Here is a 25,019-nt window from a genome sequence, read left to right on the forward strand (position 1 = left end):
CTCATGCTTACCTTTTAACCAAGGGGCGACATATTGTGTATGAAATGCAAAACGGGAAGACCCTGTTTTTTTTCAAAATAGCTCTCAAACTTGTAGCGGCTGCTGAACTACTCCCGATTTATTGAATCCTAACGCTAAGATTGTTATTCGTAGTTAGACTCCTAGGCTTGTACGTAATTGACAAAAATCAATTCCGTAATTACAGCCAAATCGATTACGTAATGACCCCGTAATTGATATATTTGTTTCACACATTTAAACCTATCATAACAACAAATTTAATCCACATCTATTCCGAATGGGACATTGAAGTTTGGTTTTCAAATTCCCGGCAGTACTACACGCCGGCGACAGATGTTAAAGACAAATATCAAGGAGTGAATTCAAAATAATTTTATTCTGATTTTTGTCTTTTGTATTAGCTTTGATTTTTTTATCCACTTTTTCACCAAATTTTATGCGATCAATTTTATCATTACCAACACTGGTAATATATTTAAGAAACGATAGTTCACTTTTTTAAAATCGTATTAACGTATTAATACGACTTTCGTATTAAATAAAAATTCCGGGTTGCTAATTTATTAATCAACTACAAGCGTATTCTCTCGTTTGATTATACTTTCGCTTGCCTCGCGACGAAGACTTGTTATTTCACCGCTTTTTTACAATATCCGACTTTACTACTTAGTTAGCATTTTATAATAATTATTGATGCCGACTTATTGACGATATTCCGAATTCCATGCTTCATTTTACATTAAATCATTTCGCGGCCTAAAGTTATAACATTATTTGCGATAAATTTAGATCAAATATTAATTATTTGCGCATTATTTAAAATACCGTACTTGTATGACATGCCTTCTCCGAAAATACAAAGTTATATCGCAAAACAATGCATTTTGTGACATTTATTTTGCACTCATGGAAATATTAATTTATTTTTCTAACTCAAGTCGACAATCCAATTTGCCAAGATTGACACAAGTTTGGTCGAGTGCCGGTGGTATTCGAGTCGACGATAAATCAAAATAAGTTGCCGCATTTGGTAAAGACAGGTAATCATATTTGGCCGACATATTGCGAGGCATTGTGAAAAACATATTGAGCAATGCCAAGTCCGGACAGATATATAACGATAAAATCGGTAACAGAACATCAAGATTTTGTAATAGAAAAAGGATCTCGCGCAGAATAAACACGGGAAATCCCGTCGTATTGTTGTTTCTCTGCCGTCTCAATCGCTTTACCGATGCCGAAAAGACTAAGTTGCGTTGGTTCATTACACAATTTCTCTTCCGTCTTTATATTGCTGCTTGATAAGCGCGACTTTAATTAATTATCACGGCATTTACAAATAGACCATGTTTTATAAGTTGATCTCTTATACATTCTTTAGTCATTTCACCCGAAGAAGTTGAAACCAGGTGTGTTGACGTCCATCGGTCTCAACACAATTCTATTCCTTATCTACGGTTAATATGTACATTGGCCATCCTAGATAAGTTGATAATAGGTTAGTAAATGACGCGTTATCCCTTCCCCATCTGCCTAACAAGAGAGAGAAAAACGGCTGCAAATACCGGAACTCTAACTTCTTTTACTTGAACATTAATTTTTTACAATCGACGGAATTGACTGCTCTCAAGAGAGCTCGTTTCAATCGCGAAAGCGCTCGACCAATAATTACGACTTTACGTAATTCGTAACTTCGCTTCCGTAACTCGAAATAAATCCGTAAATTACGTGCAAGCCTAGACTCCGTATCCCTCCGTGTTTTCAAAATGGTAACAATTTCGAATGGGCGGCATGCTGCATCATGCTAAGCGTTAGAAATAGGCTCGCCACCACATGCCCTGATTACCCTGCGTGAGTTCGCATGTTTGAATCCCGTGGGAGATAATCATGTGTAAGAGAATTGCTTGACCTCTTGCTGCCGTAGGGTGGTTCACGTAACGGTCGTAACCGCTGGTCAGTTACGTCTTCCTCCACCATAAATGTATTCGAAACAAATAACTTGGTAACTAATCCCGCACCCTCATGGATTGGTAATCAGAAGAGAGAAAGCGGTTTGCTTTATGATTAAGCTGTCGTATCAACTTTCCTCTCACCCAAGATAAATATGCAAATAGCAGTGGCAACAATCGCACCTTGAATAAACCTTATGACGATACTGCTCCTGCGTACCGATCCTGATTGCCACGATTAACTTGCTCATGATTTAAGATGCTGCAAGTTTGGTAGAATTGTTACCAATATCCCTGTTCTTGTAATGAACACGATGCACTTTACCTTGACTAACTTTCCCATAAACTAAGAAATACAAAGTGAGGATCAAATCTATTTCTCGGTTTAATTCACAATGAAATGAGGACAAATTAGCAAATAATATTCAATGAGTTCTATCGTAATCTAAATGAGGCATAATAAAAATGAATATTTCAATGAACCGTCACATCTTGCTCCAGCAAGATGCCCAATGAGAGTATTTTATCAGCCCTTATTCGTTAGTTTTAATTCATTCCACGAAAAATACTATAAAACGGTATTTTGAGAGCCATTTTTAGTAATTTTTTATGGATGGTCACTTTCTGTCTTATAAATTACAAATTATCCATATACTGGAAAAGGGGCTTTAAAGCGTAAATTTTTTTTAATTTATTTGTATTTTTATCCGTTGGACAAAATCCGAATGGCACACATCAAGTGAGATCCCGCAAATTATTGCGCGATTCCCGTCTTTAGTTAAATCAGGATATCCCAAACGGAGGCGGAATTTTTATTCCGAGCAAAAGTGTTGCGAACCACGGGTTAAATCATTTTTATATCCCGAATAAAGTGGAGTCTTAATTAACTGTATTCAAGTCACTTTCGAAACTCGATCCGATAAATAGATAAGTCTCAGCCCAGTTATCATGCCATGTCTGTATCAAGAACTTGATAAAGATAATGGGTAACAGATTAAACTCAAGATATAATTTGTAAACAAATGTTTTGTGATTGCCTGTACGCAACCTCGTATTGAGGGAATAATTGACATACGCAATGAAGGAGCATTTACAGGAATACATATATTGATGAAAAACGTAAATATATAATAATGATAATATAAACAATAAAAATAAAATTTATCATAGAACGAGTTTGATCGATAATCAGGTAATTAAACATATGGATTGATAGATTCGGTAAAGTTTATAAAGTATCATGTAGGAGGGAGATAACTCAACACATGTTACAACACATGCTTCACGGTTCATTACAGAAACATTATTTTTTTATTTCTAAGTTATAGCCGAGTTAAGCTCTTAGATACATAGCATGCATTGATAGAGGTCGAAGTATTTATCTGTGACGTTAAATTTGAATATCTTGGATTCACAGGGCGTGTACTCATGAGGAGAACCTTGATGACTTTGTTTAACTTTTTTTTTAAATATTCTGGTCGCGAATATTTTACTAAAATAGATGAAAAAAAAAACTAGCCTGTGGCGACATTGAAATTGTTGTACGTGACATGTCGGCAGATTATGGAGCGCCAGATAGATTCGATACATAAAAACATATCTCCTTATTTGTGTGAGCTTTCTTATACAATGCCTCATTCGAAGTTTTAATTGCATTCCACATTTTGAGGTTGAGTAAGCAATAACGAAACGTAACGTTTCTTCGATAGAATGGGAATATTATTACACATTATTTAAAATTAAGTTTTAAAGACTAAAATTAAGTCTAAAATTTAACCAAAAAAATTGTAAAACTGACACAAATATAAATTGACGAAATAAAAATGGGGAAAATCTGGAAAAATGTATACAATCAAATATGAGAAAAGGCATTATTTACGACTCCCAACTACCATTTAAATGGCATAATCCGCATAAGCTGCCCTATAGCTAGTACGCAAAATAAATCATAAGTTAAATTCACAATGCAACTAATAACAATAAATGAAAGAGATTGCAAATTGTACAGTTTAGCAATTGCCCAGCAGAGGAATCTTAAGAACTCTCAAAGATCCAAAACAAGTGCAATCATTGCTTACAACTCATGGAACCAGCGAGTGGTATCCCTTTACGCCCATAAAAACAATTTTAAAAACAAAACGCAGAAATGGTGGGAGTATATTTTAGGGCGATATAGGGTCACCTGGGAGTTGGGCATTTAGAATTAAATAGTAAACTATTCGAATCGGTTCAGAGCAAAATTTAGAATCGCGGCCATCTTGTTTTTTTTTCTTTCCGCCAATGGTCGAGGTAAATTCGCCAATTTTTTTTTTTATTGAAGCCATATTTTTTCAATTCTGACATTACTATTGATAAAAACGTGTTTCCTATCATGTGTGAACGCTCAGCAATCTGTCTGAGTGATGTATTCTATGTTTTCAGTAATTCATTTGTTGATATGACCAATAAAATAAAATCGCATACAATTATATATCCCCCAAGTATTCGATTCGAGTCTGGAATCATCAGGTATCCCAGCCCTACCTGTGAGTCATGATTGATAAAAGTAAACAAACCGCATGAGAAAATAAATAATATTTCCATTTTATCCTTTCTAATTTCTTCAGAAATCAAAGTTAAACTCGGGTGCGACGTCATCATCTGAATAAATAGATATGAAGTAAGTGATTTCAGAAATGTACAAGGTTTTTGGACCTGGGGCCAAATAATTTGCCCATCTGGACTGGCGGGCCATGTAAGTATGATGTAAAGTTACATTTCATGAACCATATTTACAGTGTTGCAAAAGTGAAAAACAATAAGCTTCGTGTCAAAACTAAATTTAATCCCAACCCTAACAAATTCTTTGAGCTATTTTTTTAGTTTGCCTATTTCAGGATTAAGTTAATAACAAATGGAAAGTATCAAAAGTTAACCATAAAGAAAAATTCGCTAAGTTGATTGAAAAGAAGAGAAGTAAGCGGACTTAGGAAGCAATGAGACCTCCAGCTGGATTATTGTGGTCACATTTATGTCAGGAAGCGAGGTTTTTAATAATACAAATAATCTGAGTTTTCGTGTGATACTGATTGTTTTCAGACCCTTTTTCCGCAAATCGCCGAGTTAAACAAAAGCTTGAATGCCTTCTTTTTCGCAGATCACCACGTTACAATAAAGACCTAAACTGCATAAGTGGGGTTCGAAAATTTTTATCAAAAAATTTTGTGGAATTTTCATCAAACTTGTCTTATCATCGTTAATATTCAAATATAAAAACATTAGAATTCACTATTTTTACTTGAATTATTAATTCCTCGGGACTCGTATTTTCTAGTTTATGTCAACGCGGGATCTGTATTATTTTCCATCCAGCCGACTCTCGATGCCCGATCAACAAAATATCGTCTACTTAAACATTCAATTTACTAAATCTGAATTTTCTTTTTATCAAAACTTACTCGGGTTACGATCTTAGCCGAATTATAACGTGTTTATTCCCAACAGATGTTAAAAATAAGCGGAGATTTGCAAAAAACAATGTATGTACTAATTTTATTAACATACGGTGGGCACGGGGCTTGGTACAATGCAGTTTAGTTTTCCTGGGAGTTTGAGAAACAACTATTTGTCAACATAACGTAATTCTCACAATATTAAATCATGGATTCATTTAGAATAGACCAAAATCAAGAATGGCGTTTTTGCCCATACAGATCAAGTAATTTTACACCAATCTAAAACAAAACACCATTATTGTAAAAAGAAATAAATATGCAAGAAAATGATGAAACTCCATTATTACTCAAAAGTGAGGGAAAGGCTTAATATTAAGGCATTGGTCCAATAATTTGCGCGCAGTCGGTTTCTTAAAGTAGTTCGCATTTATTCAGTGAAAATCATACTATGCTGAATTTAATACTGAAAATACTTTGCACGGGGTGTTGAAATCATTTTTGGGATGACGTAATATGGTTTGAGGCGTGTTTGCAATAATCACCAATTAATTCAAGGTAACGACTTTATATTCGCATCATTTGAGGGGGGGGGGGGGGGTGTGCAACATTTTTATTTTTGTAGGTTGGTCGTATAACCAACTTCAGACATCTAGCTGGGCCACACAAAAAAAATAGATTTTCAAAGTACACAGCAAATTACAGTAATAATAGCAGCGAGCAAAAAAACTATTTTGTATTTTACTCATGTGAGCGAACTTTTAAACATAAACTGTTGGATTATGATGATTTTATGCTTGATGGGCAAGATTGTTGGATGTTGACTAAGGCCACAATAAATGCCTTGGCGGACTGGGTTGTAGCCCTCGGGCTGCATGCTGCACACCGCTGCTTTATAACATTTCGTCGCGCAAATGGTTTAGGTTATTAATATAACCGACCATTTAATCGCTTCCCATATTGAATCTTTTTGTCACCTATATAAGCGATTTGTGAGCATTATCGCTTAAGAGTGAACTTAAAAAGTTGAAATAAAGTTTATGAGTAAGATAGAACATGCTGTTAGCAAAGTCAGTGCAGGCTTGGACACGAAGATCTTCTTTCATTGTTAAAGCCGGGAACAGGAAGTTGGTTCTTTCTGCTGTCAGATCTTCGTCTCGGTTCTTTGTCTGAACCTCAAGGAAGAAAAGAATGAAAATATAAGAAATCAACAGGAAGTTCTCCAAGAATTTCCTGATTCATTAAAATAAATTTAATGAAATTATGAAAACAAAAAATGAGAATTTAATTGATATTTTTATGACAAATATCAAGATTCAACTTGCCAGTAATTCACGGGTTATAACAGGAATGGGCAATATTTTTGGACCATGGGTCAAATATTTTGCCCATTTAGACTGGAGGCCATGTACGTGCGACGTAAAAAGTTACATTTTATGAACAATATTCGCAAAAGAAAAAGTGGAAAACGTGTTATAAATTTAATAACAATCTCAACAAATTCCTTGAGCTATTTTTTTTAGCTAAAACATCAAAATTTGGTTGTGGCAGCATCAGGCAGGCCGGATTGAATTAACCAACATCCCGAATTTGGCCCGCGGGCCATAGTTCACCCATATCAGGGTTTTAAGGTGGCATAATTATCAGTTGGGGATTCACAAGAATAACTTTTAAATTCCCAATTTTTTTCAACACGCTTATCCATATTTTGCAAATGCAAACGATTTACAGGTTTCTAATCGAGTATTATATTATACCGAATTAGTATTTATTACGAATTTAATTTTAGAACTTGTTATCTAATTGGGAGAAAAGTAAGCGCTATCCATAATACGACTCCTGGACTCTGATCGGATACCTACACAGGTAAAGCCCAACGAGCCACAGTTGAGCCATACTTGTTGCATTACCAAACCGAATATAAATATTTCAAACTGAAACCTTTTTGTGACAGACACCCCACCGCCAGTAAAAAAAATGAAGATCATCCAGCTAGGGTTAGGGTAAGGAATACAGTTTGAATAATTCCTAACCCGTAACTGGTCTATTTAAAACGTGGCGAGGGTGTTTTCTCACATTTTTGCATTAGTGTCAGGTGCTTTCTGCAAAAGATCCCTGTTTTCCTAAATCGCCCTTAAAACTTGTTTTCAGTAAAAGAACGAACGTTATCTCAAGAAAAGATAAGGCATGATGTGTGCTTGGTTTTCCGAAGCATTCAATCCTCATACCAACATAATAAAGTGACTGAACATCCTCAGCATCTCAAACAAAACGATGACAAATCAATTAAAGATATCTTTAATGTAACATTATGACATCAAAGGAACATAAATACAATCCATTATGATTTCATAAATGATTTCTGTACAAACAAACACATTGCATAAACATGGAATATAGCAGGCAAGACTCCATCATGCCTTTGCAAGAATATATCTCAATATACAAACTATTTTTTGTTTTTATGTAAATTATTAAAAACAAAGCAAATATAATTCAGATAAAAATAGTTTTTGGCTAAAAGTTCAGAATATGTTATCACAAATCTCATGTCAGGTTGAAGAATAAGCTTAACTCAAGGTTTAAAGGTCGTCCTGCTTTGGTGTATTTCAATTCTATACAGGTTCAAAATCAAAGTATAATTTATTGAGAAAAATATCACCTTCAAGAAGATTTTAACAAAACCTTGGAGGACATATTATTTAGGACTTGCTACAAAAAAATAACATAAAAATAAATCTATAACTTTGGACATGCATGACACCAAGCATGGAAATAATGTATCTTAATATTCATGGACACCTCAACTGGTATGAAACTACCGTATATATTCTATAGGAATCTATGATAACACAGCCATATTATGATTGAATATGATCAACCCTCCAACACACACATTTAAAAAAAAATTAGGAAAAAATGTATGTGAAGTATAATGGTGCCCTGTTAAAAATATATTTTGAAAAACATTTATTCATTGGCGTGACTTATTAAAATATTTGAACAAAATTAGTGCGCTGCTCAAAAACAGAACAGATTGTAACTTTGTCCCACAAGAGACAGAGGCAAAGTTTGGTCAAAGCAACATATTACAGATTGAGTATAAGCTATATATTTCAGTATAAGATATATAAACGCGGATTTTCATCTATCTTGGTTGCTTCATTTGAAGTAAGGATTATTGATAGTAAGCCAGAAAACGTCGGGTTTTCAGTAAATCAAATGTAAGAACAGCAGCATTTTTGAAAAAATTTATCGTGGCCTTTCAGGCCCCCTGGCTATGCCTACAAGAGGCAAAGTTTGATCAAACAAGATATTACTGTTAGAACTGAAACGATTAACTTCCAGTGTAATTCACCCACATCACGTTATGGCCAAAGCCCAAATTTAAAAATTAAATCTGCAGTTTCGTCCAAGCATACCAAAATATTAAAGTAGTTTTAGTAATGCTATTATGGGATTATATTACGTTTACCACTTTAGTTATTAAGACACAAACTACTATTTATTATTCTCATCTTTGTGCAATTTTGTGATTTAGTCGAGACTATATAAATACCAGTTAGGAAATGACTCGACCGAATTTTCAATTTTACTGAATTGTATACCAAATATGATAAATGCATTTGGCAGTAAATGCAATTTGCTGAGGAACAGGTATGAAAATGACGTTGCAGCTATTATTGGCAGATTCATTTTTATATGATGCACTAAACAGGCCACCCAATCTCGTTGGGCATTGCCTACCCAGTTTAATTGCATATTGGAGGGGGGGGGATTTGAAACCTAGATGCATTTGTAACACAGTTATTCTAATTCTTCAACCGCTGGGACCATCGTGCTCATTTAGATTTAAAATATCAAAGTTTGCGAGACGACTTTGAGATTCAAGTCTGGGCAGGTTGTCAGATAAGATATAATTTTCAAAATCTCATTGCAATGTCAGACACTGGGAGGAATAAAAAATAAAATGAAAAATACAGTAGGCTTGGTAGTAGCAATTAAACAGTTAATTCTCGCACTGCACAAAAGCTTTAATGGCATTCAGATTTATCCTTGAGTGGGAAGTTGATTTGAGACGCATCAAAATTCGTCATATTAGTGCCTTATATATTTAACTAAAGGATTTGAAAAATAGTTTGTGAAGAAATATTTTGTACCATAATATAAATAAATCACCGAGTGAAATACTCAAATTGTCAGGGCAAATAGATTGTTATCAGTGGTTGGCGTGATCAGCGAAAAATAATTTTACAAAAAAAATTTTTTTTGGAGCACAACGATAATAACAAGAATTAGAAATTTTCCCCTTTCAAAAAATACACCCAATGCCTGGTGCAAAATGCCCTAGAAAATCATACCATACACATCTATTCAAAGTCAATTCATAAACGATTAAATGTAAAAATACTTCGGAATTCAAAGAGTCAGGAATGCGTTTTTATCTTTTACGATTTCTTAGATAATAATACTGTAGAAGTAGATAATGAGGATAATATAATCATGTGATATGAAGACAAAAGTTTACAAGGTCCCAGTTTTATCATAAAAGGAAAAAAAAAAGATAAAAAGTAACCAATTGCTGGAGGTTGAATAACGTTCCAAATAACAACTATTCGATTTTGTGTTCTGTTATCAAGGTTTTTTAAATGTCGCGTCTTGCTAATTTTATGAGACTGAGCAACATAATAAAAATTGCAGACAGACAACAGCAATGAAATATACTTATTTTGGGCATAATTTAATTTCTTTATGGTTTTGTGAGACAAGAATGGATCAAAATTAAATAATATCAATTTATTGTGAATTGAATAACCAATCATTTTTATAGTTAATGGGCTTTTCACGAAGAACTGGATATTTCTAAATATATATAATAAATACCAAGGATGACTGAATCTGAACTGCCATGGGAGTGTTGTACAAGCATGCAAGCTAAATGTAATTGCAAGCATTCTATGATTATCAAAATTTTTGCTATTTGTTGCTGAACCATCTGAGCAGCATTACCACGTTTTACTCACATAGCAATAAAAAAATATGTATGTAATCAGTATTGTATAACACAGTGGTTCTCAAATGGTGGGGCGTGTCCCATAAGTAGGGCGTAGACAATTTTTTTAGGGGGCATGTAGATGATTAAAAAATATTCATTCAATTTGATCTTGCCTGCCTCATTTGTTTTTAAAACTTTTCATTATTTACATTCCGTACACATATTTTCAACGTGTTTTTTGAATAAAACATACTTTTGCCTTACTTTCTGTTATTCGTAGCTTATTATTAGCTAGTTATTTCTGAGGTGCGGCAAGACTTGAGAAATTCTAAAAAGCGGACGCGACTCAAAATGTTTGAGAACCACTGGTCTAACAAGTTCAGGCTTGGTTTTGCACATAATCAGACTTTAAGTAAAATTTAATTCTGTATAATAATTTAGGTCAATTCAAAACAAGGTCCCGAATGCCTTACTCAGGTAAGGCCCAAGACTAGCAGTTACTTATGATATTAGAGTGGTTTATTTATATAAAATGGCATGTACTATCAAATCCCAACTTTTTATGTAAACCTAACAAGGTAAGAATATCTAACACCATCACAACAATATTTTATAAAAAACAATTTAGAAAAAAAATGTAGAATCATATTCATTTTTTGATGAATAACAATTTTCCAAATTATCAGTAACTCTTTAAGAAAATAATACAACAAATAGATAGAAACAGTTAAATGATTTATTCTAAAAGTAGTCAAAAAAAATTAAAGTAAAAGTATGTACAGATATAAGAGTAACATGCCAGAATGCATATCTTTGTGTTTCAATGATAAAACAGATGTCAGAAACAGATCAAATCAAAAAGAAATGAATAAAAGTTCTTCAAACAAGCATAAATGAGTCAAAAATTAATCCATGACGTGCTCCAAGCAGGCTATAACTTTGTGATATATTCACCATCATTAGTTGCCTCCCCGTAAGTGACAGAGTTTATAGTGAGACTATTGTTGCCGCGTCCCCTGTAAAATTCAACCTGCCTGATGTCGTAGATTTCATTTACAGATTTTAGCTGTTGGTTATAGTTTCGAATGATATGTTCATTACGCTGCAAGAAAGAAAACAGAATGAATTGAATACAAAGATCGTGGAGAATTTCACTTCTAGGAAAAAAATAGTTTGTATATTAAAAGTCAACCATAACCAAACTGGTCCGGCATATGCTACCAACTTTTGCACGGAGCTCCAAAAGTATGTGTACCAATATGGAGATAACTAATTTTGTTCGCCATTTCATATCAAATTGTGTAAAAGGACGGAAGTCTATGGGCAGGGGTAATATTCATTTGGCTAACACAAACAGTCCCCGAACTCCTAATAGAACTAAAATAGGGAAAATCGGAACTATGCCCCAAACTGGTTCGCATACTACGGGAATACCCTCAAACTTTTCATTCACTTGGACAATTTATAGATTCGTCTGTGTACCTCCAACCTAGTGCTGTGATTGGACAAAATAGGTCATGTGAACTGCAAAAGTAGACTTGTTAGCTTTAGTAGTTGGAGCTTCTACTGGGTGAATATGTGACTGCCTGAGGAGTTATTAAGCTCAGGTTTTCTAATCATTAACATCAAGTGATAAAAAATATTTTAAGTCAGATTAGAAGTTATAAAACGAATAATATTTTTATACTTTATCTAATGCAGATTCAGATATTTATTTCCGTTGTGCAACAACCATCGCACATATGAACATAAATCAAAATCAAATAAATTCATCGAAAAAACGTACGTTTCAATTGCAATGAAAGAGGGCAATGCATCCTTTGAAAAGTCAAAATGTACCTCTGGCGTATATGTATCTCAGTTTAGGAACCCCTGCCTTATAATACAACCAAATACTCACATTTCTTTCTTCCTCATCAACTTGCATTAATATCTCTTGTTGTTCTGTCTTTACTTTTTCCAATCTTTTTTCTTGTCCAGATTGAAGCTGGAATAAAAACAAGACTTTAGTAAGACTTTGAATAAGTATATCTGTATATGGAATGAACATGTTTAGCTTTTATAAGTTTTCCTCTCTGTGACAAATCCCTGGCTGATGTAAACATACCAAGGTAATTTCAAGAACACATTCCCGAACGAGTGTGTCATCGATATCTTTTTTTCTTCGAGATAATTCTTGTTTGGGCAGATCACTCGGAAGTTTGCGTAATTTTTCATCTTTTTCAGAATTCTTTCGGTCTGTGACTTCAGATTTTTCACTAAATAAATAAGTTATTTGAGTATATGACTATTTTGACTGCTAAATTTTCATTCCCTTTGATAAAAAAAACTAGCAAGTGCTCAACTGAAAAAAGCAAACACCACCACGCTAATAGCCGCTAGTTCCATTTGTCAGTTGACACATAATTTTGAGATTCCGTTTAAGTTATCGTTAAGAGACCAAACTATGCTAAATACCTTGAAGCAGTGAGACGCGTTCTATTCAGACTGTTAAAATTACACTCAATGGGTGGCTTTTATTTCTAGGTTTTATTATTATTTCAGATTTTACAGAAAAGGCTTTGAGTCCCAATTTTAAAAAATATTACAAGAAACCAATGTGAACGTAATTATTCTTTAGGACTATTTAAAATGGTGAAAGCCATTTTTTAACATTGTAAACTCGATCAATTAAGTTCTAGAAGTGTGTACTAGAACTTTGTACTTCAATTGGAAAATTTAAAGTTGATTGAATATAAACTCAAAATCAGGAAGCATTTACAGAACTGCTCGGCTCGGCGGTTTTACATCGTGCTAAGCATAAGGAATACGCCACCGCACCTCCGATTACCCTGCATGGGTTCACAGGTTGGAATCATGTGAGAGAAGATCGCTGGACTCCTCGCCGCCCTAGGGTGGTCCACGTAACCGCTTGTCAGTTACGGCTTTCACCATTAAGTCCGTGTATAACTAATCCCATACCCGAATGGAATGATAACCAGACAAGAAGCTGTAGTTCGCCATTTGATTAACCCATCTTATCGACCATCCTCTCCCACGGAATAAATATGTGAATCCTATCCTAACTGTTCAGGTATTTCATATTGTTTCGAATGTGATTTTCTGATCCTATAAATAATCCTCACCTCTTGGAAAGTTCATCAAGCTTTTTGAGTTCAACAACTTGTCGATCTTTCACCAACACATCAAATTCCTTAATGAACTGAAATATTAAGCAGTTTAGTTTGAAAATGTATTGATGTTACTTTGACTAAACATATTGCTGTAAAAGTTAGATAAGTCCTTCAATTTTACACAATCGCATTCTAACCTATTTTGGGCCTGTTTGAAAAAACATCCTGTGTGAGAATGAAAAGTCTGAAATTTATTTTTGATTCTCTTCTAGGAGCTCCAAGATTAAATTCTACATGAACCTCCATTTACAAAATGCGAGGAAATTTTTAAAATCAACATGTTTGTGCCATCCTTACAAAAATGACATGGTGGGGATCAAACTATACAATTCAAGATTCCCGCTGTACACTAACACAAATGTAAGATTTTGTCTAACCGAGGTAAGACTTCCTCAGACAAGCAGTTTACAACAATCACAGGTACAAAGGAAGGATAGAGAGATAGTCTTGCACAACTTCAACTCAACTCATGAATGAGGAGGAGTGAGATTGACTTTATTTTTTATATGAAGCTTATTTACATAATTTGCTTCGAATAGGGCACTGTATAAGCAACCATTGATATCTATCGATATGTAAAGGGCTATTAATATCGAAAGGGCCGGAATATTTCCTCTTCCCCGTTGTCTGCCAAATTTATTACACCCTGGTGTTGGACTTGGAGATCTGATGCATTAACACAGACGTATGCAACCTTTAATACAGGTGAGTTGGCAAACCGTGTCTCTATTTAACATAGGATTTCTAGTAATTGCAGGCACAAAAGTTTTCAAGCCAGCTGTTAGGGCATTGAAACGTCATAGGCATCAGGTATAGGCTTTGCAATGCTAAACAGATTGGAATTTGCTAAACAGATTGGAATTACTCGCGCATACCAGATTGAAAAAAAAAAAAAAAAAAAGTAAAAACTTGTTTCGCGGGCCGCACAACATCCAAAATTGGCACGTCTCCTCGAGCCGCACAATTTTTCCTTGTGGCCCACGGGCCACAGGTTGCACACCCTTGGGCCATCGCTGGGCCCAAATTGAAAGTTTATATCAATCCAGACTATTTTTACGAGATCTCACCATGTCATTAAATTTTTGTCTCGCTGTTTTCTCTTGTTTCAAATGTTCTCGGATCAACATCAACAAATGCTCTTTTTTTGCTTCTGGGGGTAATACTGTATTTATTTCAAATGGGAGATTCATGTCTAAAAAAACAGATTTTTTATTCACATCTTTCAATACAAGTATAAAATTCAGGGCTCAGTGTAGTTCATTTACAGGGCTATGTATAATATGAAGTCGACTCTTTGTTGCATAGCTCAGTGCGGCCTTTGGCGCATCATACTAAGCGTTATGATTCCGCTCACATACTATTACATATATGATTACACTGCATGGGCTCGCAGGTTGGATAATTATGTGCGCAAAGATTGCTGGACTGTTCACCCCTGAAAAGGGTAATTACTTGCACTCTAAGCAGTGTTACAAACTAAGAATGCATAATTGAAAATTTAGTAAGGGCATCCATGCAATTACTTTACTTTATGTGGAAAAATACCCATCCAATTAATTCAAATCTAATTTCGAACACTCACTTCTTGTCATGCTTGAGATGCTTTTGAATATAGAAGGTCGTCGACTCTTGTTGAAATATATTCCATGAACAACGTCATATTCCTGAAAAGAAGATACAATAAGTAACAAAATTGTATAATGATACAGTAACATATTGGTCGAACCATGACGTTTTTGGAAACTGGAGTCAATATTGTCATAATAGACATTGTGAGGAAAATATTTTCACATTTATCTTGGGGGTAGAGGAAAAGCGCAATACAACTTGATCACATGGCATAACACAACCTCTCACTCAGTTACCAGTCCATGTCAGGTATGAGATTAGTTAACCAGTCATTTGTTTCAGATACATGGATTTGATGGTGGAGGAAGCTGTAACCGACTAAGAGTTACGTGGACCACTCCACAATGGCAAGAAGTCGAGCAATTCTCTGATTCCTAATTGTCCCCCACTGGATTCAAATCCGCAAATCTCCACTAATATATATAAATATGAAATCAGAACTTACGTCTCTCAATTTCTTTAAAACTTTTGTAATTTTCTTATCAAATTTTTTCTGTAAGTCGACAAAATTTTTCAGTTTTTTCATTTCTTGAAGACCATCAGGCTTAAACGATTGTACTGAAAACAAAGGAAATATTAAGAGTTTTGTCTTAAATATATATTCTGAGGAAAATTAGAAGGGTGAATAATTGTGACGGTCAGTTTGGCAAGTAAGTGACTAATAAATTGGAAAAATTTAGTTCACAACAAATTTTGTGGAGTTTACACATCTCCATGAAAGAATTATTCTTATTTGACCACTGGTTCAATTTCTCAAACTTTTATTCCGAATAGATCAAAAATTTACCACAACATTTAAAGGTTAAATTAGTTTTCAGAAGACATTTCAACCAATGTAAGAACTAACCAGATTAAGCGCACCGAATAAAATAGGTATTTAATTTGATTATATCATATATTTTTCAGAGATCGTATCAGTATATCACATTACATTGAAGGCATAATGTGGGTACAAAAGCTTTCAGTGGGAACCTTAGTGACACTGCACTTAAACTATTGGAAGTCTTGTGGCAACTGCCAACTACTTGCGTCTCTGTCGGTAAGATTATATTGCATATAGCTATTATTTTTGCCAGTGGTTATTTGTGGCTTTTATCAGTACACTTTATATTTTTAGTTGAGGGATTAGAATCTTTCTCTGTGCAAACATATTGAAACCTACATTCAGCTTTAGGAGTCATCAATGGTATCCTGCAGATTTTCAATCAGCACTAAAATTCTGATTTAAATAATATACTTACATTGATCAAAGCCTTTGTTCGGTTTGTCTTTAGCCTGTCTTGGTAGAGTTTGAGCTTTTTCATTGTTAGGTAAAGAATCGTTAGGTGTCACACCAACATACACTCTCACACTGTCTGATGGTTTAGATGGCAACAATTCATCTGGCATTCCTTGAATGATCAAAGGCTGAAAATTAAGTTTGCGATTAGCATAAGAGAAATGCTATAATACATGATACACACTGAACAATAGTAGATGAAAATCAATTTACAGGTTGATATTGATGAAAATTTGGGAAATAAATAAAATAACCATGTAGGGGACAATTCAATTAATAACTTCTAAAATTCTAGAAAGCTAATGGCCCAATACAATAGCTATCGACAAATGTAATTTTTTTCGTTCAAAAATATATTTTTTAAATTGATGGATTTTTCGGGTTCTTAAACAGGCTGGTTCATGCAACTTCAAGACAGTTTCGATTAACTAACTGGCTAAATTAAGCAATTCTCAAACAAAATGGAATGCAAGCCAGCCAAGTGGGTTATATAAATGAGTAGTCACAAATGATAACCTCAACTCTGGGATTAATAATGAAATTTAATGGTAATAATAAATTAATCATTAATCTTAGTGGGAGTTGACATATATGGTCGTATCGCCCCCTCCTGTCCATACCAAAACAATTTTATTGATGGTACTTTTTAACTGCAGTGATGACTGTATTTTTTGGTTGACAAAATACTAAATCTCTCTCTCTTACCTTTGAATTTTCAACGTTACCGTTCCCAACATCATTGGGAAGATCAAGCTGTGTGATCTCATCAACATCCAGCAATCTTTTCAAGGCGTTCTGCCTTCCTCTGATTTCCTGTTCTTCTTTCTCTTGTTTCTTTACATGTTCGATTGGATTTGCAAGAATGCTCGCAAATTCTAAAAGATATGGCACAATGAATAAGATATAACAAACAAAAATATTCATTTTAAGTCTAGTAAACGACTCTCAACTGATATCTCTATCTTAATGATAAACCAATGCATAGCTAATCGATTAGTTGCAGCTTGAATCACTTTTTTGTTTTACTTCCAGTGTAGGGACCTTGCTGTGGAATAAAAGTTACAATAAGGTGAAGCAATCTTTAAAGCAAGTCCTCTCATCTATGTAGCTGAGAAGAGGACTCATTTGACCATGCACATCTAGGATAATGATTACGCCACTAATTTCAAGTTCAAATTATATTATGCTCTTTCATGACTATAGTGACTTTAGGCACATCAGGCCTTGGTCTTTTGCTTGTGACGTAAACAGAATGATGACTCTAGTAACATGTTATTGGTAGGGATAAGGTTTTCATATTTATCCTAGTAGAGGAGTAAGACACCTTAATCATATGGCGAACCACGGCCTCTTGCCCGGCTGCCAGTTCATGTCGGGTATGGGATTAGCCAATTTTTGGATTCAGATAAATGGGATTTATGGCGAAGCGGTTACTGCCAGCGATTATGTGAACTAGGAGGAGTTTTAGTAATCCCCTCGCACATAATTATCCTTCCTCGGGATTCAAATCTGCGACTTATGCATGGGTAGTCAGAGGTTTGATGGTAAGCATATTTCTATCGCTCAGCACAGGGGTGGGCAAGGTTTTTCCCCTAGACTGGCGGGCCATACATAAGTGTAATGTAAAAAGTATTCACAGTGTTACAGAAGCAAAAGTGTAAAACAATAGGCCTCGTGCCAAAACTAAATTTAATCACAATCAACAAATTCATTGAGCTATTTTTCAGCTGAAACATAAAAATTTGGTTTTAGTTTGGTCATGGCAGTATCAGGCAGGCCAAACTGAATTACTCAATGGGTCAGATTTGGCCCGCGGGCCGCAGTTGGCCATGTCAGATTAAGAAACTCGAGGCATCGAATAATATATAAACACAGTTGACTTGTTCTTACTTATAAGATTCTCTGGAATGTATTCTTTGACCTCGATATGTACAAACAAAGAAGGCATCGTCAATGGCTGGTTTCCTTCATTTCTCAATGTAATGTATCGATATCCAGGCCTCAGACATTCTACAGGAAGAAATCTTTGCCCGATACAATTGCCATTTGTGTCCATGACCCCAATACGAAGTGTTGCGAGTGCTGGAAGAACAATCTGTAAATGAAATAGTAAGAAATTGTAGGTAAATTTTGATTTTTTAATGTCAACAATACTGGGTGAAATTTTGGGGATATTTGTTGAAAAGGCAGTTAATTTTTATGGTGCAAGTTACTTAGCCAATTGTGTATGGAAGCACCTAACTGGTTACTTGTTCCAGAAGAATTGGTGTAGTTAGTAGAAAACGATGGGCTATGCTAACCATTCTCTGGCAGGAAGAAATTCAACAATTTCCATAATAAAAAATTCTTAAATAATTAGTTCACTTTTTTTGCTTGAGTGGCTGATAGTGAGTCTTGTTCAGAATTAACATATGATACATTTCAAGATCATAACGATTGTAGGCCCTATAAAAAAATAGTTTATCCCCATTTCTAAGAATGAGTTGATGGTTCAAATCATACAATCTGACCTTTTTGAAAACAAATGGATCAGAATCATAATGTGGATTTGTTCCATTATTATTCACTGTTGATGTTTTATAACGTTTCTTCACTGTATCGGCCACCAGGCCTAACATGTCAACCTCAACAAATGTGCTCACTTTTGATGACGAAACAAACTGACCAGAAATGATCTGAAAATTTAAAAATCTGATTGAAATTCACGAAAGAATAGGATTTACCTATTTATCCCGGGGAGAGAAGAAAGCCAATAAGACAGTTTGATAGTATGGCGATCCACGGCATCTCGTCCAGTTGTCAGTCCATGTCGGGTATGGGATTAGTTAGGCAAGTATCTGTTTTCGGAAGCATATACTTGAATGGTGGAGGAGGAAAATATATAAGTGTTTCCAGTTGCATATATGAATGAAAAAATTCGCCCAACTGATGTACCAAATAATCAAAATGACAGGTGTGTTACAGTATGTTCTCCCATTGCAAAAATTAGGAGAAATATTGACTGATGGAGTGTTCCAGAAAAATGTAAAGCAATTAGGGATGCGTAATTCAGAATATCCCACAGTATTCGAATCCAAAAGAAACTGTCATTTTTGCCTCTTCGGTACCTTGTGACAATGACATCTCTTTGGTTTGATCGTCAAGCAAAATAAAACGCAGTAGACAACAAGTGTAGTGATTTATTCAAAAATTCATTATAAAAAATTGTCGCTGGATCATCAATGAAACAGAGAAGCTTGGGACGTTGCTTAATAATCATCTCATTGCAATCATACGATTGCGTGCAAATGAAATTTGATATTCAACATGACATGCTAAAGGGTTTTAATATTTTAAAATAATTATGGGAATGAATACGACATATTTGTTGAATATACAACCCCTTACCTTTATAGTAAGAGTCCCTGCAACAACACCGTCTATTATATTATGTGTGAAGGGATCAAACGGTCTGTCTTTTCGTCTCATGTGTTCTGGTTTCAACAAATATCCACAATTGTTATTGAATTCGAACAGACCAAGGTTAAACTGCATGTTGGGATCTGAAAATTAAATAATGAATTGTTCAAATAGTGCCAGGGGTTGCATTAAGTTCATTTACAGTACTACTAACATTGTGCATATAGAGTGCGTATTTTTATACAGTGATTATCCTCTTGTTTGCCCTGAACATGGCACGAGCGGTCACTGATGTCTAACAATATGTGATGTATTTATTGGAACAACCAAAATCTTTCTGGTTCGACATTGACTACCCAATTTTTTACATAGAAAATTTTTTTTCCATAGAAAAAAGAGCTGAGGGGCAGTTTCAAGATAACAGATACAGACTGTAGGGCTCACAAAAACAGTAATGACAATGCATATAGCACAGACTTAACATCAAAATGAATGGTCTCACCTAAAGTTTGATAATTCAAAGCAACAAGTTGACATCCAGCATTCCAGAACAACTGAGGGTTGTAATTTGAAGAATCGACCCTGGCACCCTTTGGATAGATTCTACTCAATTGTCGCATGTTATAATTGACGATTTCGATTGGAAAATAGGTAATTAGTCTCAAAGCAGCATTTTCGGTAAATGACGAAATCTCATAGCTGCGGTTTCGCTTGTCGGAAATATCGAAAGACTTGAATCTGATAACAAGATGAAAAGAGGTAAATTTAGAATGTTGCAGCACTGAATTCTGAAGTAAGGGTTGATGTCTGGCCCAGTTCGTCTCGTTTTCTTTCAGTTTGTTCTGGCGTTTCTGTGTCAATGATGAACTCATATATAGCTTTTAGTCAGATTGCATTTGCTTTAGTAAATAACTCTTTTCACTTTGAATCAAGGATTGAGAACTTTGCTTTAAGAAAAACTTATACAAAAACAACTTCATTATCTTGCTAGTAAATGGTTACCCTAAAAAAGAGGGAGACTTATAGAAGACTTTGAATACCACTATTAAACAATCATGATTTGATTATTCATTTCAATCCCATTACATAGGACTATGTAAAAAGTAAATGGACATACAGAATGCAGAAATACCTGGAGGGTGAAATATGTAAGGTGGCAGGTCACTAATACAAAAAAATGATCCGCCTTAAATACTCAACGTCTCAAGCGTAGGATGGTTATTTTATTTTTATAATTGTGGAAAAACTAATAAAACATAAAATTATATGGCAGGCCACGGCCTTCTGTACGGTTACTGATCCATGCTGGTCATGGGCAGTTATCCATTTCACACTTAGCTTAGGCAGATTTTTAAAAAGTATACAACTGGGGTCCGCAACGATATGAAAAAAGTCTGTTCGATATTTAATGATTGATTTCAATTAAAGCGAAATTGCATATTTTTGGTTGAGCTTTGCGAACGAATATCCATTGCTGTCAGAAAAGTCAATTGAAATCCTTTAGCAACCACCTACATTCGTGAGGCAGCATTTTCACTCTTATAAATTGATGACAAAATACAGGTTGAGACTTGCCGTCCGATCTATAGGTTTGCTTGTCACAAATTGCTCAGAGAATCGAAAATTTGTGCAGTGAAAAGCAAGCTAATTCATCACATTAATGTCGTTTGTATTGTGTTGCAGATGAAACATTATCTTTACTGAAATTGATAAGGCAAAGCGTGGGGGTCGGTCAAAATTAGGATTCTCAAAAAGGGGTCTGCGGCCCAAAATTTTGGGAAACTCCGGTATACAACATACCTAATAGGTTCGACGTAATTAACCAGGGCAGACATGGCTTCATATGCAACAGATTCTCTCGCTGCTGTTCCAGTTTCTTTTGCATTTTCATCGAACTCTTTGTAACTGATCTGACCTTCATCCTCATCCTCCTCATCTTCATCAACCTCTTCGTCTCCTGGCATACAGAAAAGAAACATTGATACACCAGGTCCAGAATATGAGTAATTGGAATAGTCGTTTGTGATCAAGAAAATCTACTTTTTTGTTTTGTTATTTATGACATATACTATGGTTTTGAATTTATTGACTCATTTTATTGAACTGTGTTGAAATCGCAGGTTATCTCAGGTTAAATCCTATACCAACCACTTATACTGGTCACTTATACTACTATGCTTTTTCGCGGGTTGCACAATGAGCACACATTGTTACCCAGGTAATTCCTGATGCAATATGTAATACATATCCGCACTATTCATTTCCGGTCAGCTATTCAATCTAAAAGTCGATGTTTAAAATTACTGTTATATTGAAATGTTTGGATTTGCACATTCTTTTTCCTATAGACGCTGCGGTACTATTTAAATTGTGTGAAATCAACATTAAACAAATTGTAATAAATTGTTTGGACAATGCCAATGTCGAAAATTGGGTCCTTTGAACAAAGTAGCTTCTCAGATATCAGTTGATGTTTGTAAGTGCAGGATCTTTTTCAGAGCGAAAGTTGTAAATGAGCATCGTATAAAGAAATTTCTTGTTTATAATATTGCAATTCCTACCTTTTTCTTTTTGTTCAGCATTTTCTTCAGAAGTTGAATCCTCTTTAGTCTCGCTTCCAGCTAATAGAAAGAAAATTGATGAATGAATTACAAGAGAACTTTTACTAGTATTAAGCAAAACATTAATAATTTATTTAGCCCAGCTGACCGTTTTTATCAGATAAACAGTGTTTTATGTCTTGCTACCAATCCTGAATTGAAAGGAAAAATAGGAAGAGTGTCACCTCAATAGTGATATCGAATAAATGACATGACAAACTGGTAAGATCCTTACAGAACAAGCATTATCAAAGCTTTTTATACCTATTCAGGCACATCGGGACAATGACGTTGTTATATATGTACCGGCTCTGAAAATTATCCTAATATACTGAGTGTTCATATTGTTTTATTCCAATTTTAATTTTGTAATGAAGTCTGTTCTCCATATATCTTAACCAGGTTGGTTTTATTTTAATCTGGGTTTAATCAAGTTTTATACTTATTTAATACACATGTGGAGGCGAATAGGCTGTTTATAGTATATTGCCCTAATTACTTTATGTTATTGTGAACAAAAAAATTTATCTCTTCTAGTTTATGAAATCAAAGCAAGCTTTTGAAATTGAAATCATTAATGACAAAAATCCAGCAGCTGAAAATATAGGATATGACCTCTTTATATATACTTTTCTGATGTTGAACTCTTATTTATCAGAAAAAAATTAGCAAGAATATGGATTGTTCTTGCTAGTTGATAATAAGATAAAACACAAATATTTTGTTTCTGTGTCTTGAAAACTCTTGAAACAATAAACTTGATGGCTCGTTGGTGTGGCGCATCATTGTAAGCGCTAAAAAGGCACTTTCCACTGCACCCCTGTGTTGGTTCAAATCCTGTAGGGGTCAATTGTGTGATAGAGGATCGCTGGACTCCCTGCCGGCGTAGTGAGGATCACATAACTGCTGGTCGGTTAGAACTTTCTCCAATATCAAGTCCATGCATTTGAAAACAAAATGACTAGCATACTAATCCCATAATCGAAATAGTTGTACGAAAATGATTGGGCTGTCTTACTGGATTTCTTCCTCCCTGGGATATACATGTAAATCTTGACCTAATATAAGACACAAATGCCTACTTTCACTTTTTGTATCTTTTTTTTCATCCCCTTCCTCACTCAGAGTTGATTCTTTGGGCAGTTTATCAGTGAGAGATGGAGCAGATGAAGAAGTGGGAGTCGGTGCTGAACTTTTCCTTGGTGTACGATGTCCTGGCGTCGATGGAGGAGTTTCACATTCCGTTTTCAGTTCTAAGTGGATAAATTGATGTTATTATATGAAACTATAAGATGGGTCATGAATGTCACGAATTTGTTAAGGTCATGAATGTCACGAATTTGCTCTTATGGATGTCTCAATTTTGTTAATTTGCTTAAAGCAGGTTCGTTCAAATAAAGGATATTGATTTCTGATTAAAGCTATGGGCAACCACAAGAGTGCCAGGAGATAATGGGACTCTAAAGAATTATAGCGCCTATATAAGCACTAATAAATACTTGAAGCAGTTTATGTCAACACACACAGGCAAACAGCTATATGTAGTGAATTCATCATAACTGAAGCAAATTTAATTATCTATGAGGCGTTTCACATTCTCGCTTTAAACAAATCATTATATAAACAATCACTTAGAAATAGAGAGTTGCTACTAAGTCAGAAAGCATGAGATTATCATGAATGGTTCTGGTCAGCGTTTCCCAAACTGAGCCCTTGTCTCTCTAGGCACAATGACTTATTTTCATAGAAGTTCAAGTTTTTATCAGACACCATTTGCAATAACATTAATTTGAAGCAAATTGACTTTGTATTTGCTTAAATCTTTTGCAAGGCATTTATTCTCTTGCTTTAGAAAAACATGGCAAATCAGATAACTCATAGAAACATGATTAAAGCGAAACTGGTTATTTTTATCGAAGAGAATGGGGCCAGAAATGTTAATGGGAGTCTTTGGGAGGGGTTTGCCTATTGTGAAAGTATGGGACCACTGGTTTAGGGGCATGCCAGAGTGGAAAAATTCTAGGTAAAATAGTGGATGTCCTTATATCATAATGTGACTACTATATGGTGGACACATGGTGGTTGTTGGACAAAAAGTTAATGTAATCAACCTTCCTTTCTCCATTATCAAAATCAAATTTTGAACATAAATGATGATGTGCAAAAGTTTTAAAATATAACATACAAAACAAAACCATTCCATAAAATAATAAAATTCAGCTTTGGAAGCATGCATACAATTGGGACAAATAAAACAAATAACGGGAGGAATTTAGCATGGTTCCAAAAAAAATGAACTTATCATCTGTAACATTTACTCATAACAATTGCAGCTAAAAATTGTTTTTCTTTAACATACTCTATGAATAATGATGACATCCAGGAACTAATCTTGTAATCATGCAATTTCAATATATACAAAATTTAATGGCATGATAGCCAAATCTTACAAGCAAAAATAATCCAAATTTTACGTATAATTTTTGGACAATTTACTACAATATTACAATAACCTGACTAGATGATAAGCCATGGGTTGGTC

The 25,019-nt window shown here is 34.7% G+C and overlaps 1 protein-coding gene across 6 annotated transcripts in view; it reads right to left on the reverse strand.

Annotated features, from left to right (window-relative positions):
• Positions 1–2,343: 2,343 nt before the first annotated feature.
• LOC120325777 (1-phosphatidylinositol 4,5-bisphosphate phosphodiesterase beta-1-like) overlaps positions 2,344–25,019 on the reverse strand; it is a 58,730-nt gene continuing 36,054 nt past the window's right edge. For 3 of the 6 annotated variants that reach the window (XM_039391939.2, XM_039391937.2, XM_039391941.2), the window contains 17 exons: positions 23,560–23,730; positions 22,439–22,498; positions 21,678–21,834; positions 20,380–20,615; positions 19,866–20,020; positions 18,989–19,153; positions 18,369–18,573; positions 17,184–17,353; positions 16,441–16,606; positions 15,645–15,757; positions 15,153–15,234; positions 14,638–14,762; positions 13,523–13,599; positions 12,505–12,655; positions 12,298–12,384; positions 11,352–11,499; positions 4,617–6,576 (listed from right to left, as the gene is read on the reverse strand). In XM_039391939.2, the coding sequence (XP_039247873.1) occupies positions 6,473–6,576; positions 11,352–11,499; positions 12,298–12,384; positions 12,505–12,655; positions 13,523–13,599; positions 14,638–14,762; positions 15,153–15,234; positions 15,645–15,757; positions 16,441–16,606; positions 17,184–17,353; positions 18,369–18,573; positions 18,989–19,153; positions 19,866–20,020; positions 20,380–20,615; positions 21,678–21,834; positions 22,439–22,498; positions 23,560–23,730 (2,372 nt within the window). In that variant the 3' untranslated portion in view covers positions 4,617–6,472. The other 3 variants (XM_039391940.2, XM_039391938.2, XM_078111867.1) reach the window with 3 other exon arrangements.

Source organism: Styela clava, chromosome 4, assembly GCF_964204865.1.
Source record: "Styela clava chromosome 4, kaStyClav1.hap1.2, whole genome shotgun sequence".
NCBI lineage: Eukaryota > Metazoa > Chordata > Ascidiacea > Stolidobranchia > Styelidae > Styela > Styela clava.